The 19,007-nt window shown below is 36.6% G+C and overlaps 1 protein-coding gene across 3 annotated transcripts in view; it reads right to left on the bottom strand.

Annotated features, from left to right (window-relative positions):
- Window positions 1-19,007, bottom strand: part of BICC1 (BicC family RNA binding protein 1) — a 265,859-nt gene that overhangs the window by 29,359 nt on the left and 217,493 nt on the right. For 2 of the 3 annotated variants that reach the window (XM_045568788.1, XM_045568791.1), the window contains exons 4-15: window positions 15,778-15,857; window positions 13,764-13,922; window positions 12,421-12,474; window positions 11,702-11,896; window positions 11,225-11,476; window positions 9,023-9,154; window positions 6,194-6,380; window positions 4,213-4,374; window positions 3,429-3,619; window positions 3,153-3,285; window positions 2,413-2,569; window positions 52-217 (exon numbers count right to left, since the gene is read on the bottom strand). In XM_045568788.1, the coding sequence (XP_045424744.1) occupies window positions 52-217; window positions 2,413-2,569; window positions 3,153-3,285; window positions 3,429-3,619; window positions 4,213-4,374; window positions 6,194-6,380; window positions 9,023-9,154; window positions 11,225-11,476; window positions 11,702-11,896; window positions 12,421-12,474; window positions 13,764-13,922; window positions 15,778-15,857 (1,868 nt within the window). The remainder of the gene's footprint in view (window positions 1-51; window positions 218-2,412; window positions 2,570-3,152; window positions 3,286-3,428; window positions 3,620-4,212; window positions 4,375-6,193; window positions 6,381-9,022; window positions 9,155-11,224; window positions 11,477-11,701; window positions 11,897-12,420; window positions 12,475-13,763; window positions 13,923-15,777; window positions 15,858-19,007) is intronic. The other variant, XM_045568790.1, reaches the window with a different exon arrangement.

Genomic DNA, 19,007 nt, shown 5'->3' with positions numbered 1-19,007 from the left:
CTAACCCGAGCATCCTATATTTGAATGCCTTTCCTATTTTATTACCGTTACCTGCATGTTGACGTATGATGACCGTTGAGCAAGGTGGGCCCTTTCGGAGTTTTGCTGGGCAGCTGCCGCCCTCTCTGCGGCTCGCTCACTCCCTGGAGCCTTCTTGTCAGCCAGAGGGCTTTCTGCAGCACTCAGTTCAGGGTCCGAGAGCAACCTGTCCGTGCTGCTGTGAAACAGAGTTTGGAATTCAACGCTCCGGTATACATACAAATGTACTGAATGTTTCCTATGTGCCGGATTCACCAGGCATGTTTACCATTGCCAGCTATTTATATCTCATTTAATCCTCATAACAATGCTATGATGTAGGTACTACCGTCATACTCATTTCACAGATGAGGGAAGTACCTTGTCCAAGGTCACACTTCCAATGTAAATGGTAGAGCTGGAATTGGAACCCAGGCATCATGACTCTAGGACTTGAGCTTGAGACTATTTCATGATACACATTCATACACATTATACATATAGCATATATGGTATATTGCACATGATACAGGTAGAATAGCTGTACAGACAAGATTTCTAATTTTTATACATCAAAGAAACATCAATGACTCATGCATGCAAAGTAAACAGAGATCCAGTCAATCTGAAGGCATATGGATGATGCAATTCATGTATGTGAAATATACATATGATATTGATAAACAAATAAAGGTAGCAGATAAATGAGAAATATTCTCCAGAGCGTGTTTAGGAGAACGGGCAGAGCATGAAAGTGTTTCTTATAATGGAGGCTTCTGAAGTGGTTCCTTACTGTCTTTGGACAGAGAAGCAGCTGGAGTTCACTTGTGTTTGGCTGAGAAATACTGAGAATAGAGGGGCATTTGTCCTTCCTAAATCAGGATTCTCTCCATCAATAAAATTCCCTTTTCTATTCTTTTCCTCCTCTCTTTGACTTTAGGTACATCTCTTTTTTGCTGCATATGATACATGATACATACAGAATACATACACCCCAATTCAAATCCAACTGTACGTTAGACTCAAATAAAATAGGGATACACAATTATCCATTGAAGAGCTGAATTTATTCATTAATTCATTATTTTATTTATTCAACTATTCAGCTGTTGTGCCAGGGGAATTTAGAATAATTTAGAAAGGACTATGGGAATACAAAAGGAGGAACAATGAATGTTGCTTGACAAATGTTGACAGAGGCTTCACAGAGGACATCTGAACGGGGAACTAAAGGGTATCTGCAAGTTCACTGGTGCCAAAAGCCAGGAGAAGAGCACATGCAATTCAGACTTGTGATGGTTCTGATGCCACAGTGTGACAACATCCGATCTGTGTTTCCAGGAAAATTTACTGGAGCAAATAAAAGACAGAGCAAGCTGATCAGAGATTGGAGGCAGGGAGACCATTCTGAAGGCTGCAGCTTAATCCAGATGAAGATGATGAGAAGGTTCAGAACATACTCAGGGACAAAAGGAATGAGTCTTTACTTCAAATGCTTCAGTAGTTAGAGGAAAGCAAAATCATTTCTCTAACCTATACTAAAGAACATTCATTTTGAGTATCAGTGCCAAGTAAAGAAAAACACAGATAAAGCTGAATTGGACAAAATGGGAATAATAATGATTAATTGACCAAAGAGTTTATAAAACAAAATGGATTTTAGTATGAAAGGGAGGAAATATGAATCTATATGCTAATCTTTGCATAAAGATGCTCTGTAAGGATATGCAATGAACTAAATAAGACAGCGGAAGAAATTAGGTGGATGGCGTAGGAGGGACAGTGAAAGGACAAACCTCTCATTGTGGAGACTGCACAAAATAAATGGAAAAAGAAAACAAAGTGAGGATGCCACACGCATAATTTTGCTATGGTAAGGGAGAGTTATATTTGATACAATTTATGTATTTCTACACAACATGATTTGGAATAAATAAAATCATGACATCACCAAACATTTATTAAAAAGTTCACAATTACCATGGAAAAAAAAGGAGTTACAGCTTCAGAAAGAAATTCAAAGCCAAATGAAAGAGAATGCACAGTTGGAAAATTCATACCAACAACAGTCAGAGAATAAAAATTGCTCTGCTGATCACTGAAGAGCAGAGAGAATGCTCAAGTTTCAAAACAATACAGGTGGTTTAGAGGACACAGATATGAACCTAATCAACTAAATGGGGGAGGAACTATAGAGACAATAGAAAAGGGTGAAATCATCAGATATTATTCCTCAATAAAAATTTGTAAAAAGAAAAGATAAAATGAAAAAGCTCATGGATGAGACCAAACCTGATTTGAACTGAAGAGTACTAACTATTGAGTTTAAAACAAATTTAGCCTGTTACATACTTTCTTTCAAAGGATCAAGGCTTTTAAGATTAAAATACATACTGTAAGTGTGAGTTTTTCGTGCCTTGCAATAGTTCTACCGTCTGCCTCTTGGCACAGGAAACCTTGGAGGGACCCATCATCTGTTTCAAGTCACCAGCATTCCCAGAATGGGAAGGACTTCGAGGCATGCCTACTTCAACAAAAGCATCATTGCAACCTGCAGAGGAGAAGAAAAAAAAGTGAGACATCTAAACGTCATCATCTTATAGTTGATAATTACCTGCAACGGAAACAAATCAGAACCCAATTCTATGGTGACATGATCAGCCTGACACAGGTTAACAGCTTTCATCTGCAAAAAGGACACCTTAACAAATTCAGGCTGTCACAAAAACCCAACGTGAAGGCAAGATCCTCATATTTTTCAAAGATTATTTGGGGCATAAGGGTTATAAAAAGACACTTGGTAAAAAAAAAAAAAAGATATATATATATATATATATATATATAGCATTTGGTAAGTTGATGCTTTCCTGAGACACAATTACCTTCCCTTTAATTTAGGAAGTTACAATGTAATGTGGAATGATTCTTTCCTTGGAAAGCGCTTTTCAGTTAATCTTTCACCATGCTCTTTGAAATTTTATTCAAGACGTTGTCTTTCTACATAGTTCAGGCAGGATGAGTCATAGATGGTTAGCAAAACCAACTCAAAACCACTGCATAGGCTCTCTGCAACCCTCTTGTTATCCAAGTAACAAACTAGATTGAATTTTAGCAGGAAAGACACAGTTCCTGACCTTCTGCAGGGCTTGATTTGGGAGATGTCTGCTCAGTCCCAGTTGTCTGGATGGATGGATCACCATGATTCGCACTCAGCACTTTCTCTCCAAGGGATGAAGTGGATATTGCACCATATTTTATATTTGGAGACTGAAATAATAATAGAAAATAACATATGGATATGGTCATAATTTTACAATTTGAAATTCATTTCAGGTGAAGGTTTAAATGTTATCACCAGTGGCTTATCTCTTACAAACAGCATAGATCACACCATTCTAGAAGGGCATTACCTGTGCATGTCCATTTAAAGAAGCAGAGATTTTTTTGCCTTCTGTCTGCAGACTGTTGATATCAACAGGAGTCAAGCCAGGAGGGGGAGACGGAGCCGTGTGCCCATAGGTAGGCACTCCAGACAACAAAATATTGGTTAACGTGGCTTGGGCAGTAGACGGAATCATAAGGTGTGGTATGGCAGAAAAACCTATACAAAATTCCATCAAGACAGATATTAGACAGGGAAAAACGCAGCATCACCAACTGTTATTTTCAATAACAATAAAAAATGTAATTTTTGTTGCAAATTCAGAAAAGAACTCAATTTTGATATCTCTCTGTAAATAGGTTTAACATTACTGTAAAGACACAAAAGAATGTTAAAATGGAACAGCGCCATAGAGAATATTTAACCCAAGTCCCTCATTATACAGATGAGGAACTAGCGAGGTGGAACACGTGCTCGTGACTACCACGCAAGTTAGTCCAACTGGAGCCTGCGTGTCCTAACCACAGGGTCAATACTCTTCCTGTGCCTCTGCCATTGCTCCCTGCTTATCATACTCTTCTCCTAATTTTCTTATCACATTTGAGGATTATATTTCACACTTGTATGAAAAACTCACTGCTTTCTTGTGCTTCATTTTAACTAATTTACACATCGGGGAATTTCTGTTTGGCTGCAGTATCCTTTGAACCATACTTTTCCCTACAGAAACCAAGCCATTGGTAACTTTTATTTAAAAAACCAGTAACACCTAAGAATACATGCCTCTCTGAGTATACTTTAATGACACTCACCTGTGGCATTTGAAGTATTAGCAAGTGGGGGTGCCCATAATGTGGGGCTGGGGGTGCCAGAACTGGGACTTTGCAAAGGGCTGACTGAACTATTAAGAGCATTCAAGAGTGAGTTTGGGGTTGTCGAAGTGTTTAAAGATAAGGTCGTGGGTCCCAAAAGACCTGTAATAAATAAATGTAAAGTCAATACACAAAAACTAAAGACTTTAAAATAGAGATGGCACCAATATTGCCATTTGGGATGCACACTGACATAATCTGATATTTCTAAATTTAAAACATGGGTGACAGATTTTCTTTCAAATATTCACATGAAATGCTGCATTATACAACTCCTACACAGGAATTAGCTTATCCGCAAACAGATGCTATCAGGAGATGGAAGACAGGTGTGCCCAAACCCGGACGACAGTCAGGGTCGCTGAGCAGCACCAGGTTCTTTGTGTTCATGTCAACTAGCCCGGATGCTCAAGGAGAGACCCATTTTTATGTCTCTGTGTAATTCACTTGTCATCAGCTTCCAACCAAACCATTTTCAAACCACTCACATTCATCAGTGACTACGGAATGTTTTCCTCTGGTAGGATGGATCTACTTAGCCCGTTTGCAGATAGGCTGAGCTACAGGTAACAGTTTTTAAATGTACGCCGAAACACAGACATGACCTCTTAGGGCTCCATTTCAACGACTAAAGCTTTTCTCAGGGAAAAAAATATTGTTTTTTGTTCTAAGGATTCAATGCTTGAATTTAAGTAATTAAATTTCCCTTTGGGCATTTAAAATATGTTCTAAAACAAAATGTGGATTTATAACAAGTTTCTAGGCATACACACAAATCATTAGGTATTACAGGATAGATAGAGCCATGAAAACTTTTTAAAAATTAAGTAATTCTGAGTCTTTGCTCATTTATTTTCTCTCTAGTGCAGGATGAACTTGGTTCTTGCTAAGCGATCTAATTGGTATTTTCTGGCTCACAGACATTGGTGTGTTATGATGACTCTGGTTCAGGTGCCAGTGGAAGGAACAACTTTGGTAGATTAGGGGCTAAGAAAAAAAAAAAATCCTTTACCGTAATGATGTCTAGGCAGGGGTACTTGGAATCTCAATCATATTATAATCTTATTAAAATTTGTAAAAGAATAGCTACTAGAAAAAATTTTGTAATTTTGCTGACAGTATTTTTTGCTTTAAATCAACACTGAGCTAGGCAGAATGATTTGCTAAGATTACTGCATTAACTAAAATACACACAACTAAGAAACATACAAGAAAGTAGTGAACCTAGCATAGCTGTGTAGACACACTAACTTCTGCCTATAAGATGGCAATCCACAGATGAGGCCATAACTAGAACCAAGATTATTAAGTGGCTCACCCTACTTTCTTAAAGAACTAAAGCACTGAGATGATGTTGTTTACACATTTTGCTATTCCTGGCCTTAGATGTGAACACAGGTCTGGCTGCAGGCTCCATTTCCTTTGCGTCTGGGTGAGGCAAGCCTAACAACACTGGGGTTGGGGGCTTCTGCTTGTTTTCACCTCCTCCTCGCCCTAACCCTGATACAGATTTGCAATTACTTTTTGAAAAGCAAACGGGATAATCTTTATCTCTAGGGACTGATGGCAATATTGCAAATGCAAGAGAGAACAAACACATAAATTACAGTCAGCCTGCTCACTTCAATCTTAATGGCATTCTTAATTTAGAAGAACACACGCAGCCACTGAAAATAAAACAGTCAGACCTTGATTATTTATGCCAACATGGGGAGAACCTAGATAACAGAAATCCAGAGTCTAATAAAAAAACCAAAATGGACTGGTACAAGTTTTATTGCTTTTCACCTGATCTTAGGACCTGAAGAAGAGGAAAAAAAAAAAAATAGCCTTTAAATGTAGACCTGAATGGTAGAGAGAAAGGGAACCAGATAAGCATTTCCCCGGTGACTGAGAAGCGCTGTAATAATAAATTTTATACCTAGTCCAGTGAGTCCGAGGCCTGCTGAAGCTAAGATATCCAGGCTGGGACATGCCAGGCCGGCAGGGCACGATGCTGGGGACGGACTGGTTGCTATGGTAACCCCACTGCTTTCAAGTCCGAGGAGACATTTCCTTGCTTCATACATATTTAAGGCATTTCGCTCAACACTTTTCACAATCACAGACTATGAAAACACATAATGGGGGGAAAAAAAAGTGACACGCGAGTAGTCTACAATGGATGGGGGAAGGGGGTGGGGAAGGCAGGTGGAAAATGAATATGCTAATAAGAATTCCACTCAGGGGACATATTAATGCGCTGCTTTAAAATCAACTGCAAATTCTAACCACTTATTTCTACAGTTTACTCACTCTGGTAAAACTCTAGAACCTTAGTTACCATTTATAGGGCATGTCTTGTGTTCCCGGTGCTGTGATAGAAGCTGCACATGTTCCCATTCTCAGCAAAACCATACAGGGTGGGAATCATTATTCCTGTTCAGTGAAGTTAAGGGACTTGGCCAAGGTCACTCAGGGCACAGCTGTGGAAGGGCAGCAAGAGGATGGGAAGCCAGGTCCAACTCTACAGCCCATTCTCTTTGACCACCTCCCATCTTTACACTAAACCTTCCCCACTTTTATCTCATCTTTATGAACCAAATTAAACCTGCCACCATATATAGGCTGCATAATAACAGTCACTTATGTTTGACATTTATAGTTTACTAGTTAACTAACAGACGTTGAGGTACCACTATTCCTCATGGATGACATATCTATGGCAAAGCTTATGGTAAAAAAAAAATTGCTAAATAATAAATCATTTTCCCCCTCAATGGACTAATTTTGAAAATTGGAAATGTGAGCCCATGGGGGAAAGCCTCCAATGCACGGTAAAGAGAATTTGTGGCTGAGAAAGCAGTTAAAGCAGTAGTTAGAATAGGGGCCAGCTAGGCGTAAGTTAATGGCCCTGGGATGCTACAAGGCTCCAGAGTTCTCATTTATAATCTATTTTTATCCAACCTCTGCTCATTTCTTACTGAACTCCTGCAATTCTTCTTGTGCCTACCCATCGTTATATGCATAAATCCTCAAATATCTCTTCTGTCTTTATCTTAATCCTGATACCTACAGTGACTCCAGTCAACTCAAATTAGTCAAACATGAAGCTTCACAATACATAAAATTAATGTCCTGCTATCTAACTTTAAACTTGTTACATCAAGTTCACTTAGAATCAGTGCTATCTTTTCCTTTGAAGTTTTCTTTTGGAGAAGGCATGATTATTTTTCTTCAGTTGGACAGTAAATACCACATTATTTACACATATACAAACTTATATATAATATATATTATACATACACCATTCTATATTTACATTAAGATTTATAGTTTAGAAATTAAAAAATAAAAGGCATGACTGTTTGGTGTTTTACTTACCAGAATAAGTTAGGGAACTCAGTTCAGGAATTATTTTTTATGTTTTTCTTCTAAACTTTCCATAAATCTAACACAGATACCTTTTATATATCCTTTTATTTTGAAGAGTTATTTTTTTAAAAAAAACAAAACTTAGAAAACCAAGATTAACACAACAACTATGTACCAAACCCCAGATTTGTTATTTTTTGTTTCTGATTTTTGTCAAGGAAATCAAACATTCTCTTATGTACTTTCCTGGTTTTGTTTTCCTTCCTACCGCCCCAAGGCAACTCATCATGAATTTGGTGTCTATCCAGCCAGATAATGCTTTGCACTTTAAAAACATACATATATCTAAATGCTACCATTTAGTACATGTTATCATGCAATTTGCTTTTTTTACTCAACACCATTCTCATGTTGACTTCTGGAAGTCCACTCTTCAGAGAGTTTAACTGGATGTAGAACTGCTGCAGGTAGGGTCCTCCGTACTTTCAAAGTGACCAGATGGTCCCAAATTGCTCTTCAAAGTGGTTGTGCCAATTTACACGACAATATTAATGTAGGAACATTCCTCTTTCCTCATTCTCACTAGCACTTAAAATCAGATTTATTACATTAAATTTTTGCTATAAATGTAATTAATGAAATTTTGCAACAGCTTACAGGAAAAGTTCCAGGAAGGCTGAGTTGAGGACAATTCAGTACTGAAAATTTTATTTATTAAAAATAATAGGAACTTATTCCTTAAATCTCCAAGGCTAGCATAATGGCTGGCATCTAGTTAAGTACTCTAGATTTTTAAAATTACATTGGGTATGCACACACACATACATATACATAAATAACACATAAGTAGCCTTATCAACTCTCTGGTAACTCAGTAAAGCTTAAAGTTACCAGATTGCAAATTAAGAAAATATGTTTTTCTTTCTTTCTCATATATTTATAGAAGAAATAATGGTTACTAAAAATGGACTCCAAAACCCAACACATATATAAAGAGATGATCAATAATACATACTGTTACAAATTTATATTTATATAACTAAATATATAACAATATATATATTATACAGGTTAAGTGGCCCTTATCTGAAATGCTTGGAACCAGAAGTGTTTTAAAGTTCTGACATTTTCAGATTTTGGAATATTTATACTGGATAGAGCATCCTTAACCTGTAAATCTAAAATCTGAAATGTTCCAATGAGCATTTCCTTGAAGTGTCATGTTGGTGCTCAGAAAGTTTCAGATTTTGGAGCATTTCAGACCTTTGGATTAGGGATACTCAACCTGCATAGAGTATTAGTTTCATGTATAGGCAAATACACACATGTATGCAAAATAACACTATATACAATACAATACGATACATGATTCTCTGGGTCCAGACTCTGAACCAACCTTGCTTGGCTGTTTTGGCTTTGGTTTAATACTGATGAAGACATCGAGCTGTTCCATCAACTGGGCAATGAATTGTGGATCTACTTCAATTTCTTCCTTCATATCAAACATCAATACAAGAGGAAGACAACCCTAGAAAATGTCACAACAGAATGTTTAGGAGGTAAAAAATTAATCATTTAAACACCTCATAATTTAACATGCCTGCAAATAATGCAATATTTTCTAGATTTAAAGAGTAAACCAAAATATCATAGCTAAATTATATGCCTTCATATGGTTTGGAGGATTAGTGTGGGAATAATGTTGAGGGGGAGAAAACTATTTTTTAGATGATAAAATTATATGTCTTAAGTTTCTGGTTTTGGTCCTGAATTTTTTATCCACTCTGTACCTTGGAAAATTCCTTTATTCTCTTACTTCAGTTTTGTTAGTGATGCTAGAAACTAGATTCTCAACCACACCAAGGGTACTCATCTTGTGCTTTTGCTCAATGACTTACAGCGGTGGCTTTTTACTGTATCCTGAATGAAAACTAAACACGTATCAGCATTTAAAGAGCTCCACATTGCGGCCCAGACTTGCTTGTCCAACCACAGATCTATGTGTCTATATGTCTGCTCTTCCTCCAGGACAGACCAGCCTCTACACTATCCTTTAAAGGGATCCTGCACTTTGGTATCTTCACTAATCAAAGGCTTCTTCTCCAACGCAAATCCTGCTTACCTTCTAAGGCAGCTCAAACCTTTCCTCCTTCCTGGAGTAAACTGCTACTCCTATCCCTTATTTAACTATCTCACTTTTAGCACTAAAGAGTTTAGATTTTTTTTTTCTCTGATACTGTCTTCCCAGCCCCTAATCTACTCAGTATAGAAACCATGTAGTTAGTGCTAGCTCACTGGTTGCTGGATTTTGTACATACATCTCAGGAGAAGTTACCACTAAGCATAATAGGATAAAAATGAAATACTATGCTTCATTTCTCTTGTGGATAAAAGTGATTTTTTATAAGGACAGTGCTATAAAAAGAAAGGTGATGGTATTTCAAATATAGGTTAAAGCCTTTTATTTCTCCCTTATTTCTTTCAATATTGTACAATAATGTGTCATTTCATTTTTGGCAGGTATGGCCAAAGTAAGAATGTGAATTCATAACTGCACACAATAATGTCTAAAAAACTTGTAAGCAGAAAAAAGAAAACATGAAAAATAATTATGACCATTCTTAGATATGAATATGCTACCTGACTGGTAGTATAGTATATTAAAAATAATCTGATAAAATACGCTTGGCTTAAACAAAATTATTCACAACACAACAAATTTCATAAAAATCATGAATTATAATCCTTAATGATTATAACAAGTTCTCATCTGTCAGAGGAATGGAATCAACAATACAAACTTGGATTTTCTTAAAGTTTCTCAAAAACAAATTCTGCAAGTTAATAATAGCAAAAGGTCACACCTGATGCTTACTGATTCAAATGTCAGTAAAGGTCAAGCACTGAATGAGAGAATACAATGGTGTTTTAGATAAGAATATTTGTGAGCCTAGCATTATATCTATCCATTTTGTTACTATATATCAACTCACACACTGGGGTCTTAAATGAATATAGGAAGGACAGAAATATTGTAAAGTATAAATTAGAAACAGTATTCAATTATAGCATATAGCTCTGCTGTTTTTATTCAACAAGTGATGCTCAAATGGTATTTTAATTGTAAACAGTATTTCATCAGAGATTTATGAAATGTACAGATATTTCAGGCTGCCAGCATTTGCATCTTTGAAGGTGAAATTTAAATGATATTTTTACTTTTCTGATTAAACAGAAGACTTTTTGGCTAAATGCAAACTGCACACTAATATTACACGTCAGATGAAAACAATCACCTTCTATCCATGCCACAAAATACAGTTCGATTACTTCAATGTAACCTCTTCTGTGTCTGGTCTAAGTTAAAAAAAAAAAAAAGAAGACCGCAAGAAAATTACTCACCGAGGCAATGAAATTAAACCTTTTGAGGCACGATAAACCTTACTCTTCCAGTTATTTTCTTCTACCAACAAACTTTCTTATTTGACCAGGCTTCCAAAGTACTTTCTTAAATATCACCTTAGTACGGTGGGTACAGCAATACAGTGCATCCAAAAAGGTTAAAAAAAAATGCTAACATTTATGTCAGTAACCTTACCATGAGATATTGCCTTGCAAGACAGACAGACTCAATGGTGCCCTGGAGGTAGACAGTGGATTTCTTTTGTGGATTACTGGGATCAGGAAAGTGAATCTGAGCACCCGTTCTCTGCATGATATGTTTGATGTTGCTCCCATTTCGACCCATCATAAAGAGATGATGTTGAGCTGCAATATCTAGCTGCGTGCTCACGGGAATGGCCGACGCTAAGCTCCCGGCAAGGTGTTCTAACAGCATGGCGGTTCCTTCCTATGAGAAAAGGGTGGCAGGGGAATAATCCTATAAAATAACTATTCATATAGAGAGAAGGAGTCTATCACACTTCTAATAGCTATAGAAGAACACGGTACATTCTATAAGCCAAAATATAATACAAAGGAAAATTCTGGAAAACCAATTAGTCTAATATCCTTTAAAAATAAAACTTGCATGATCTGTACATTTATGATGATCAGAATTATCTGAATCATTTACCTTCACAGCACTAGTGTTATTCTGAGACCCTCGTACTATGACAGTAGCACCATACATTCGGGAACGCTGTTTAAATGATACTGAAATGTTGTACGTTTGTGAGATGTGCTGAATAGAGGGGGAATTGGGATCAGGAACTGGTTGAAGAATTCCAGCAATTGGTAGCTCAAACATCAGCACCAAAGGAAGCAGCTCCTAAAATGCAATGATGAGAACCCAAAGGAGACAGTTAAAATATTATGCATTTAGAGATGTATATAACTCATTGGTTCTTTTCTGAATATGGATTTTCAAACATAAATTGCTTTTACTGCAGATGTAAGCTTAGGTAGACTAATATGTGGTTTGTTTTTTAAATGAAAGGAATCTTTTGCGAAACCTGAGAGTTTGTAACTCATACTGCCTGTGGCATTTTTCCTCAGGCTTCTTTCTGATCATTTAAAAACATCAGAGACACTGAGTCAGATGAAATCCAGAATATCTCTAACATCGTAGATGGAAAAAAGATTATAAATAACATAGAAACTCATTTTTTAAATACTTACAATAAAATTTTACATAATGAATGCTGAAATAGACATTAAAACAATTTTTGCCACTATTTCCTACTTGACTAAACATACGATTTGGTTATAAAATGATTATGATTTTTTAATGCCTTATATGTAATACAAATATTGCTGACATCAATGTACAATATTAAAGTAATAAAAAGTTACCCGAATTCTAACTCGGGCAGATTCTACTCCTGCCGGTTGTCCTGCTATAGATACCTGCAAAAGCAAGAAAATACAGAATGAGATTTATTTCAATCTAATTCACATCTGCTTTTCCAGTTAATCTATGTCCTTGCTACTCAAAGTGTCGTCCAGCGACAAATAGCAACAATATTATCTTGGAGCTTGTTAAACGTGAAGGATCTCAGGCCCTAATCTAGACCTGATTAATCACAATTTGCATTTTAATGAGATGCTCAGGTGATTTGTGCCAACTGATCTATATCATATCTTGGACTTACCTGAAGCCCCACAGCCCCCATGAGGCCATCCTACCCTCTTTATAATTATTCTTGTTCACTGCATTGTCTCCCTTTTGTTTAAACTCTTTGCATACCAGATGCATAGCAATATTCAGTGATACGGCTGCACTAGGTTCTGAAAATATTGAACTTCTTCCATACCAGACGGTGAATAATCATTGCTCTAACACCCACCTGGAGCTTTCTCCTGGGATCTCTTGGACCTTCCCATGATTCATCAACTACAGCGTTAGTCTTGGCATTGGGGTGGGAGTACAGGAGCTCCAGGACACTACTCTTAGGGCTGATGGCCATGCCATACCAGTTGTTAAATATTCTAAATATTGCCCTTGCTTTTACTATGGCTTTCGATCTAGTCCCTTGTGCATACACAACACTGTCACCACTAGTCCCTGTGGAGAAAAGACTATCTCTTATTCATCACTGTGGCTCACGGTTTCTAGTATTAGTTTAGAAGAGAGAACACCTCCAAATAACATAAATAATATCTGTTCTTCAAGTATTGAAAGTGCTTACATGTGGACAGGTGAGCTCCATTTGTCTGCAAACAGAAGAACTCAAAAAAATGTATATAAACTAGAGAGAGACATAATTCAGTCAATGTAAGAAATCAAGCATTCACATATTGCCTCTCACAAGGTGATCTGGTGTAGCCTAGGGGACCACTTCTGGGTTTTTGCAGACAGAATCCAGGCAATGGAAAATGTTCCTGGACTTGTCAAGCTTCCAGGTCTTTTCTAACAGAAATGCTTTCTCAGCTTTTCCTGAAGGGCTTCATTTTGTGGTCATCACATTCTCCCGTTTTTTATCAACCATTTAGAGATCAAGAGTTTAGGGTCCACCTATAGCTCATTGCCTCAGGAAAGCACAGCATCTTCAATCTCCTTGCAGGCAGTCATAGAGTGCATACTACATGTCATCTGTAGGATTACTTTTTTGTTCTCACCTCTCAAAAAAGACATGCACCCTGAAAATGAAGGCTGTAATTCACCCCATAAAAGTTCATGTGAAAAGACGAATCACCTGGTTGCTTTTTTCTGCTTGGTTATTCCTGTTGGAATCTGGGAAGTGGATGTGGCATCCAGTTTCTTCCATCACTTTTTTAATATTGTTGCCACCTTTGCCAATTACATGTGAATGTTCTGTATGTGAAACATCCATCTTCAACGTGACCCGATTGCTCTACGTAGAAATGACACATTGTTAACTTGATGCATGAAAAAGGAAAGAACAACTTCCTGAAACACTTCGCTGCCAAGGGAATCGGAACAGTACTAATAAAAAGTGAGCCGGTGGGAAATCTTTCAAATTCCTTAAGAAGACCATCTAAATCTACAAGTGTTCAATTTCTGTCAATTCATTTCTCTTTGATTATAAAAAAGAAATTCTCATTATAAGAAAAATTTGTCAGAAGAAATAGAAAATGTAGTCTTTACGAAGATAATTTTTTGGAAAATAGTCTTTACATAAAGTCAACTACAATTACAAATAAGTTACTCATGTTCTCTTTAAAGACATTATTCATGAAACATTTAATTCAAATAACTAAAAATAGATGAAAACACATTTACAAGACATGCATGTTAATAGGACTGTAGGACTAAGATGACAGAAAACTAGAAGTAAAAATAAAGCTCAAAACTGTGAATAAGGAAATATTTACAAATGTTGCTTTAACTTCTATATAGGTATGTTAAATGTTACAAAGTGATCTATTATTCTTGCTGGTAGGAAGAAGAGTGAGGAAGAGATCACAAAGCACAGATGTCTGACAGTGAAATGGCTTAAGTAAATTAATACGAAGTATATTTGTTATATTAAAGCAAAATGTAAAATTCCAAGACATAATGAATAAAAACACTATGGTCATATTGGAATTCATGTATGTAATTTTGATATGAAATTTAATGTTGTAAAATTGTAAAGACTGACATGAAATCCTTTCTCATTTACAAAACTGTTACTGAAATTCTTTGGGCCTTAAAAAGTAAAATCAAAAAGTTAAAATAAAACAAGATTTTAAAAATACCAGTATTTTTGAACCTTCTGAATTCTTACATGTTAAAACACCCATTAAATATTTTCATTTTTAAACTTAGTTCTTCTCTAAGTTTAACCATTGAAATACAAAAAAAAAAACCCCTTTTGGAGAAAATTCTAAAGTATTTCGTAACTGTAAGGTAAATGATTTAAATTTTTTTAAAAAAGAACAAAGAGAAGAAAGAAATAAAAAGAGGAAGAACGAAAGAAAGAAAGACAGAGAGAGATCACAGATCATTCTAATGAAATATGAGGTGGAAAAACAAAGTGGTTAAGAACAAGACAGCCTGGATTTGAATCCCACCTCCTCACTTACCAGCTCTGGGATCCTGAGCAAATTAGTTAATATCTCTGTGGTGACTTAGTTATGAGGATTAAACAAATTAATTTTCATAAAATGTAAAGTGCTTATTAGCAAAGTGGCTGGTATATAATAAGTGATTTAGATGTGTTTATTAAGGAAAATAAATTCTCACAAATGAGTATACATTTTTACATATTTAAATTTCCCTGTTATTTCTCTATACATATACTTGGAGAGAGAGTGAGCATGACTGCGTAAGAGAAAGCATCAAATTTCATGCCATCACACACAGAGCACAGAGCTATACAGAAAATCATTGTGGTTTTCTACTGGCATCATAAACGCAAATATGCTAATTACTATAACCTTTATTACTTACCCTATACTACCCAGGGGCAATTTCTGTTTCTGAAGATGGTATATATGTACACACCTATGTACATATATTACATATATCCACATACACATGTACGTGTGTGTGTGTGTATATACAGTTCAATTACCCAGCATGAGAGAACCTATTCAAATATTAAATAGAACTTTACCTCCACTGTAGAATCACATGTGCTTATTTTAAAACCCACCATTACTTTCTCCTGGTTTTTCTTCTCCAAATGGTTCTTTCACAACAGCATGAAGTAGCCCTTGTAGAGACAAGGTTCTGACATCTGAGTGTCCTTAACATTCACTTACTTTTGTGTCTAAGACAGACATGATCATTTCCTTGGCTTCTCTCACATCTTCCTTCTTTCCAGAAACCTTAATATGGGGATCTATAAGAAATCAGAAACAAAAGGCTCATGTGAAACCCCCAAACTCTGTTTTAGAATTGAGTTAGGACCTAAGAGATCCAAAATAAATTCAATGTTTGTTTTATTCTAGGTATGTTATTACTGTAATAAAAACAGGAATACAGAAAATACCCAAATTGTACATTATCTGTGGCTTTCTTCCTTCTGAAAATTTGCTAAACCATTTAACTTTAAATTTTTTTTGCAAAACAAGTATATCATATGATAATTGCAAAATAAATATATCACAATTATTTTTAAACAAGTGAGGAGTCTATAAACTGAACTTACCAATTTAGCTTGTTACATTCCAGGCCCTGTTCTAAAGGTTTAAATGCATTAACTCATTTAATCCACACAGCACTGCTTTGTGAGGCTGTTTACAGAAGAAACTAAGGCACTGAGTGATCTGCTAACTTGTCCCAGAAAACCAGTCAGAAGCTTGGTCATTATAATCCAATATCTTCCTACTATGAAGCCATACTTTAAACTATGTAATAATTTAGAAGATATCCTTACAGATTATGGTTAATAGAAAAAAAATTTAATTTTCATTCAGGAATATTTAATACTTATCCAGAGTTAGTATTGAGTGACTAATACATGTTGTCTATTGTTTATTACTGCCACTGAATTTTACATAGGAAAGCATTAATTCTTCAACAAATATTTTCTGAACTTCTACTATGCACAAGCACTGTTCCAGGAGCTAGGGGATAAATCAATGATAAACCTTGCAGTCTTGTGCCGGGAGACAAAAAGGAATCAAATTATCTAATATATTAGAATATAAATGTTATGGAAAAAAGAAAAAGGAGAGCAAGACAAAAGGATGAGGAGTACCAGCTATCAGAAAGTGGGGATGGGCAGTAGGCTTCATTAAGAAAGTGAGATTTGCGTCAAGGCTTAGAGGAGGTGAGACACTTGGCTGAGCTGGAATCTTCCAGGTAGAGGGAGAGACATCAGAGCCAAAGGGCTAGGGACCTGCCTCTTTCAGTTCTTTCTTTAATCAGGTTTTTAAGTCACTTCAGCAATCTAAATGTTCTATTTCCTTAGAGGCCAGCCTGACTCAGACAAAGACCATTCTGGGGTAAGCCGAAAGTCCTATACTCATTAGCTTTACTGACAAAGCTGAATAACACCTAGAGAATTTATTATGATTGTCACGACCATCAATAATCCCAACCTTACTGAGCGCCTACGACATACTGACTTCTCAGCTGAGTTCTTTATCTCCTGTATTACACGCTGAGTCAGTTGAGAGAGTCAGCAAATGTTTACTGAGCACCTTTCACAATTAACTAGTAGTTCTGCCTGAATCGTTCAACTCTTCTAAAGCATGTCTTCTCTAGGATAAGGAATCAGAATCACAGGGTGGGAATTTTATCTAAACCACACATATGAGGTCTGTCCGGAAAGTATCCAGCCATTGTTAACATGACGAGTATATACTACATGGCTGGATACTTTCTGGACAGACATCGTACTTCCCGATATTGTGATCTCTCATCCCACAACCCTGGTAATATCAATGCCACGCTGAGCACATCATATTCTAAAGGCGCAACTGGGCAATTCCCTCCCCACCCTGCCCCCCAAAAAAAGAGAAGAAAAAGAGAAGAAGGAAGAAAAGAAAGAACCAAACCGTATTCTTAAAGCTACCCACTGTTATTAACAGGACTAAGATGGTGAAATCATAGTTTACAACGGTGCACACAGAGCTTCAGCGTTCAGGACGGCCTCTGGCCCCCTGGGGGACATCCAGCAGCTGTGCTTATTTGAGTCAGTGCCATCACTTCCACCCCCTGCTCTGCGGTGGCTGCTCTTGGCCTCAGGCACATCTTCTTATCCAGTTTTTTAATCGCTCCTCTGACACCTAACCTGTCACAGGGACATTGTGAAGACCAAAGGCCTTAAGATTGGTTGAAACTTTCTAAAATAGTTTAAGTAACAGCTATTGTAAAGTGAGGGCCTAAGTGCAGGACACAGGGGATGTCTGACCCCCACAAGTTGAGAGAGAACCAATGTTACAGCATCTCTGATTCCCATTGCTTGTTCCCTAGGTTCTCATGCTAGTGAGGACCAGGACCACCTTTTCTCTGCAATACTCTAGCCAACTTTGACCACACCTATGTAAACAGAGCATTTTCTTCAGTAATTCTTACTATGTCCATTTTAACTCTTCTAAGCAACATTTACACAAAGAGCTGTCTACCTTCAAAATTTCAGTCTCAGCTATCCTTAACTTTGGTTTGGGTTACTGTTGGCTGACACTGATGTTAACCTGTACTGAAAATGCTCACTACTAATGTGGATGACTAGAATCCAGTGTTTCTCAAAACATGCCTGCTAAACTACGGGTTCCTGGACATTGAGGACCTGGTAATAGGCATTTGATTGGTTTTCCAAGTGATTCTTAAATCAAGTATAGGCAGATTAAACCACACAAATATTTTAAGTGTAGTCGCTTATCTATTCACCAACACCAAATATATATGATACAAAATGCTTTTACAGGATAAAATGTATTTTTCTCACAACATAAATTAACAGTAAGTATCAAGTAGCATGATAATCTGCAAACCTATTCCTTTAGGTTGCATACCACATTAAAATTCCTATGCATCTGTACAGGGACAGGGAACTTCAGATCCAATTGAACAAAGAATCTGATTTTCCACCATATTTGCATCAACCTCACAATAAGCAAAATAAAAAGCAGAAGCCTCAATAGAAAACTCTTTCAAAGTGAAAGGGCACCATCTAGTGACCAAAACTATAAATTATCAACTACAGTCACCACTATGTAACATCTGTCTCCAGGACCTGAATTAGTGCTTTTTTTTTGAAAAGTGGGTTTTTAAATAATCCAATTTAATAAAGACCGAGAGAAACAAACATGACACAATTCTGCTTTAGATTGCTAAGGTGAATAATAGCATTGCACTTCTCATGCCCTCTTTCAACCCTTGCTTAGAAGATACACCCCAGATGTGGGCTCTTACTCCAGGTTGAACTTAACTTACTCATTCCAATTCCTGGAATACACTTCTCTGTTTTCAATGACTGTTACAGTTTACAACTCAAATGTGTCTCTATAATACCACAAGAAACTAAGCTTTCATTCATATT

This window comes from Lemur catta, chromosome 14, assembly GCF_020740605.2.
Source record: "Lemur catta isolate mLemCat1 chromosome 14, mLemCat1.pri, whole genome shotgun sequence".
In the NCBI taxonomy this organism is placed as follows: Eukaryota; Metazoa; Chordata; class Mammalia; order Primates; family Lemuridae; genus Lemur; species Lemur catta.
The sequence above is the reverse complement of the archived record's forward strand: the minus strand, read 5'-3'. Positions and strand labels throughout refer to the sequence as shown.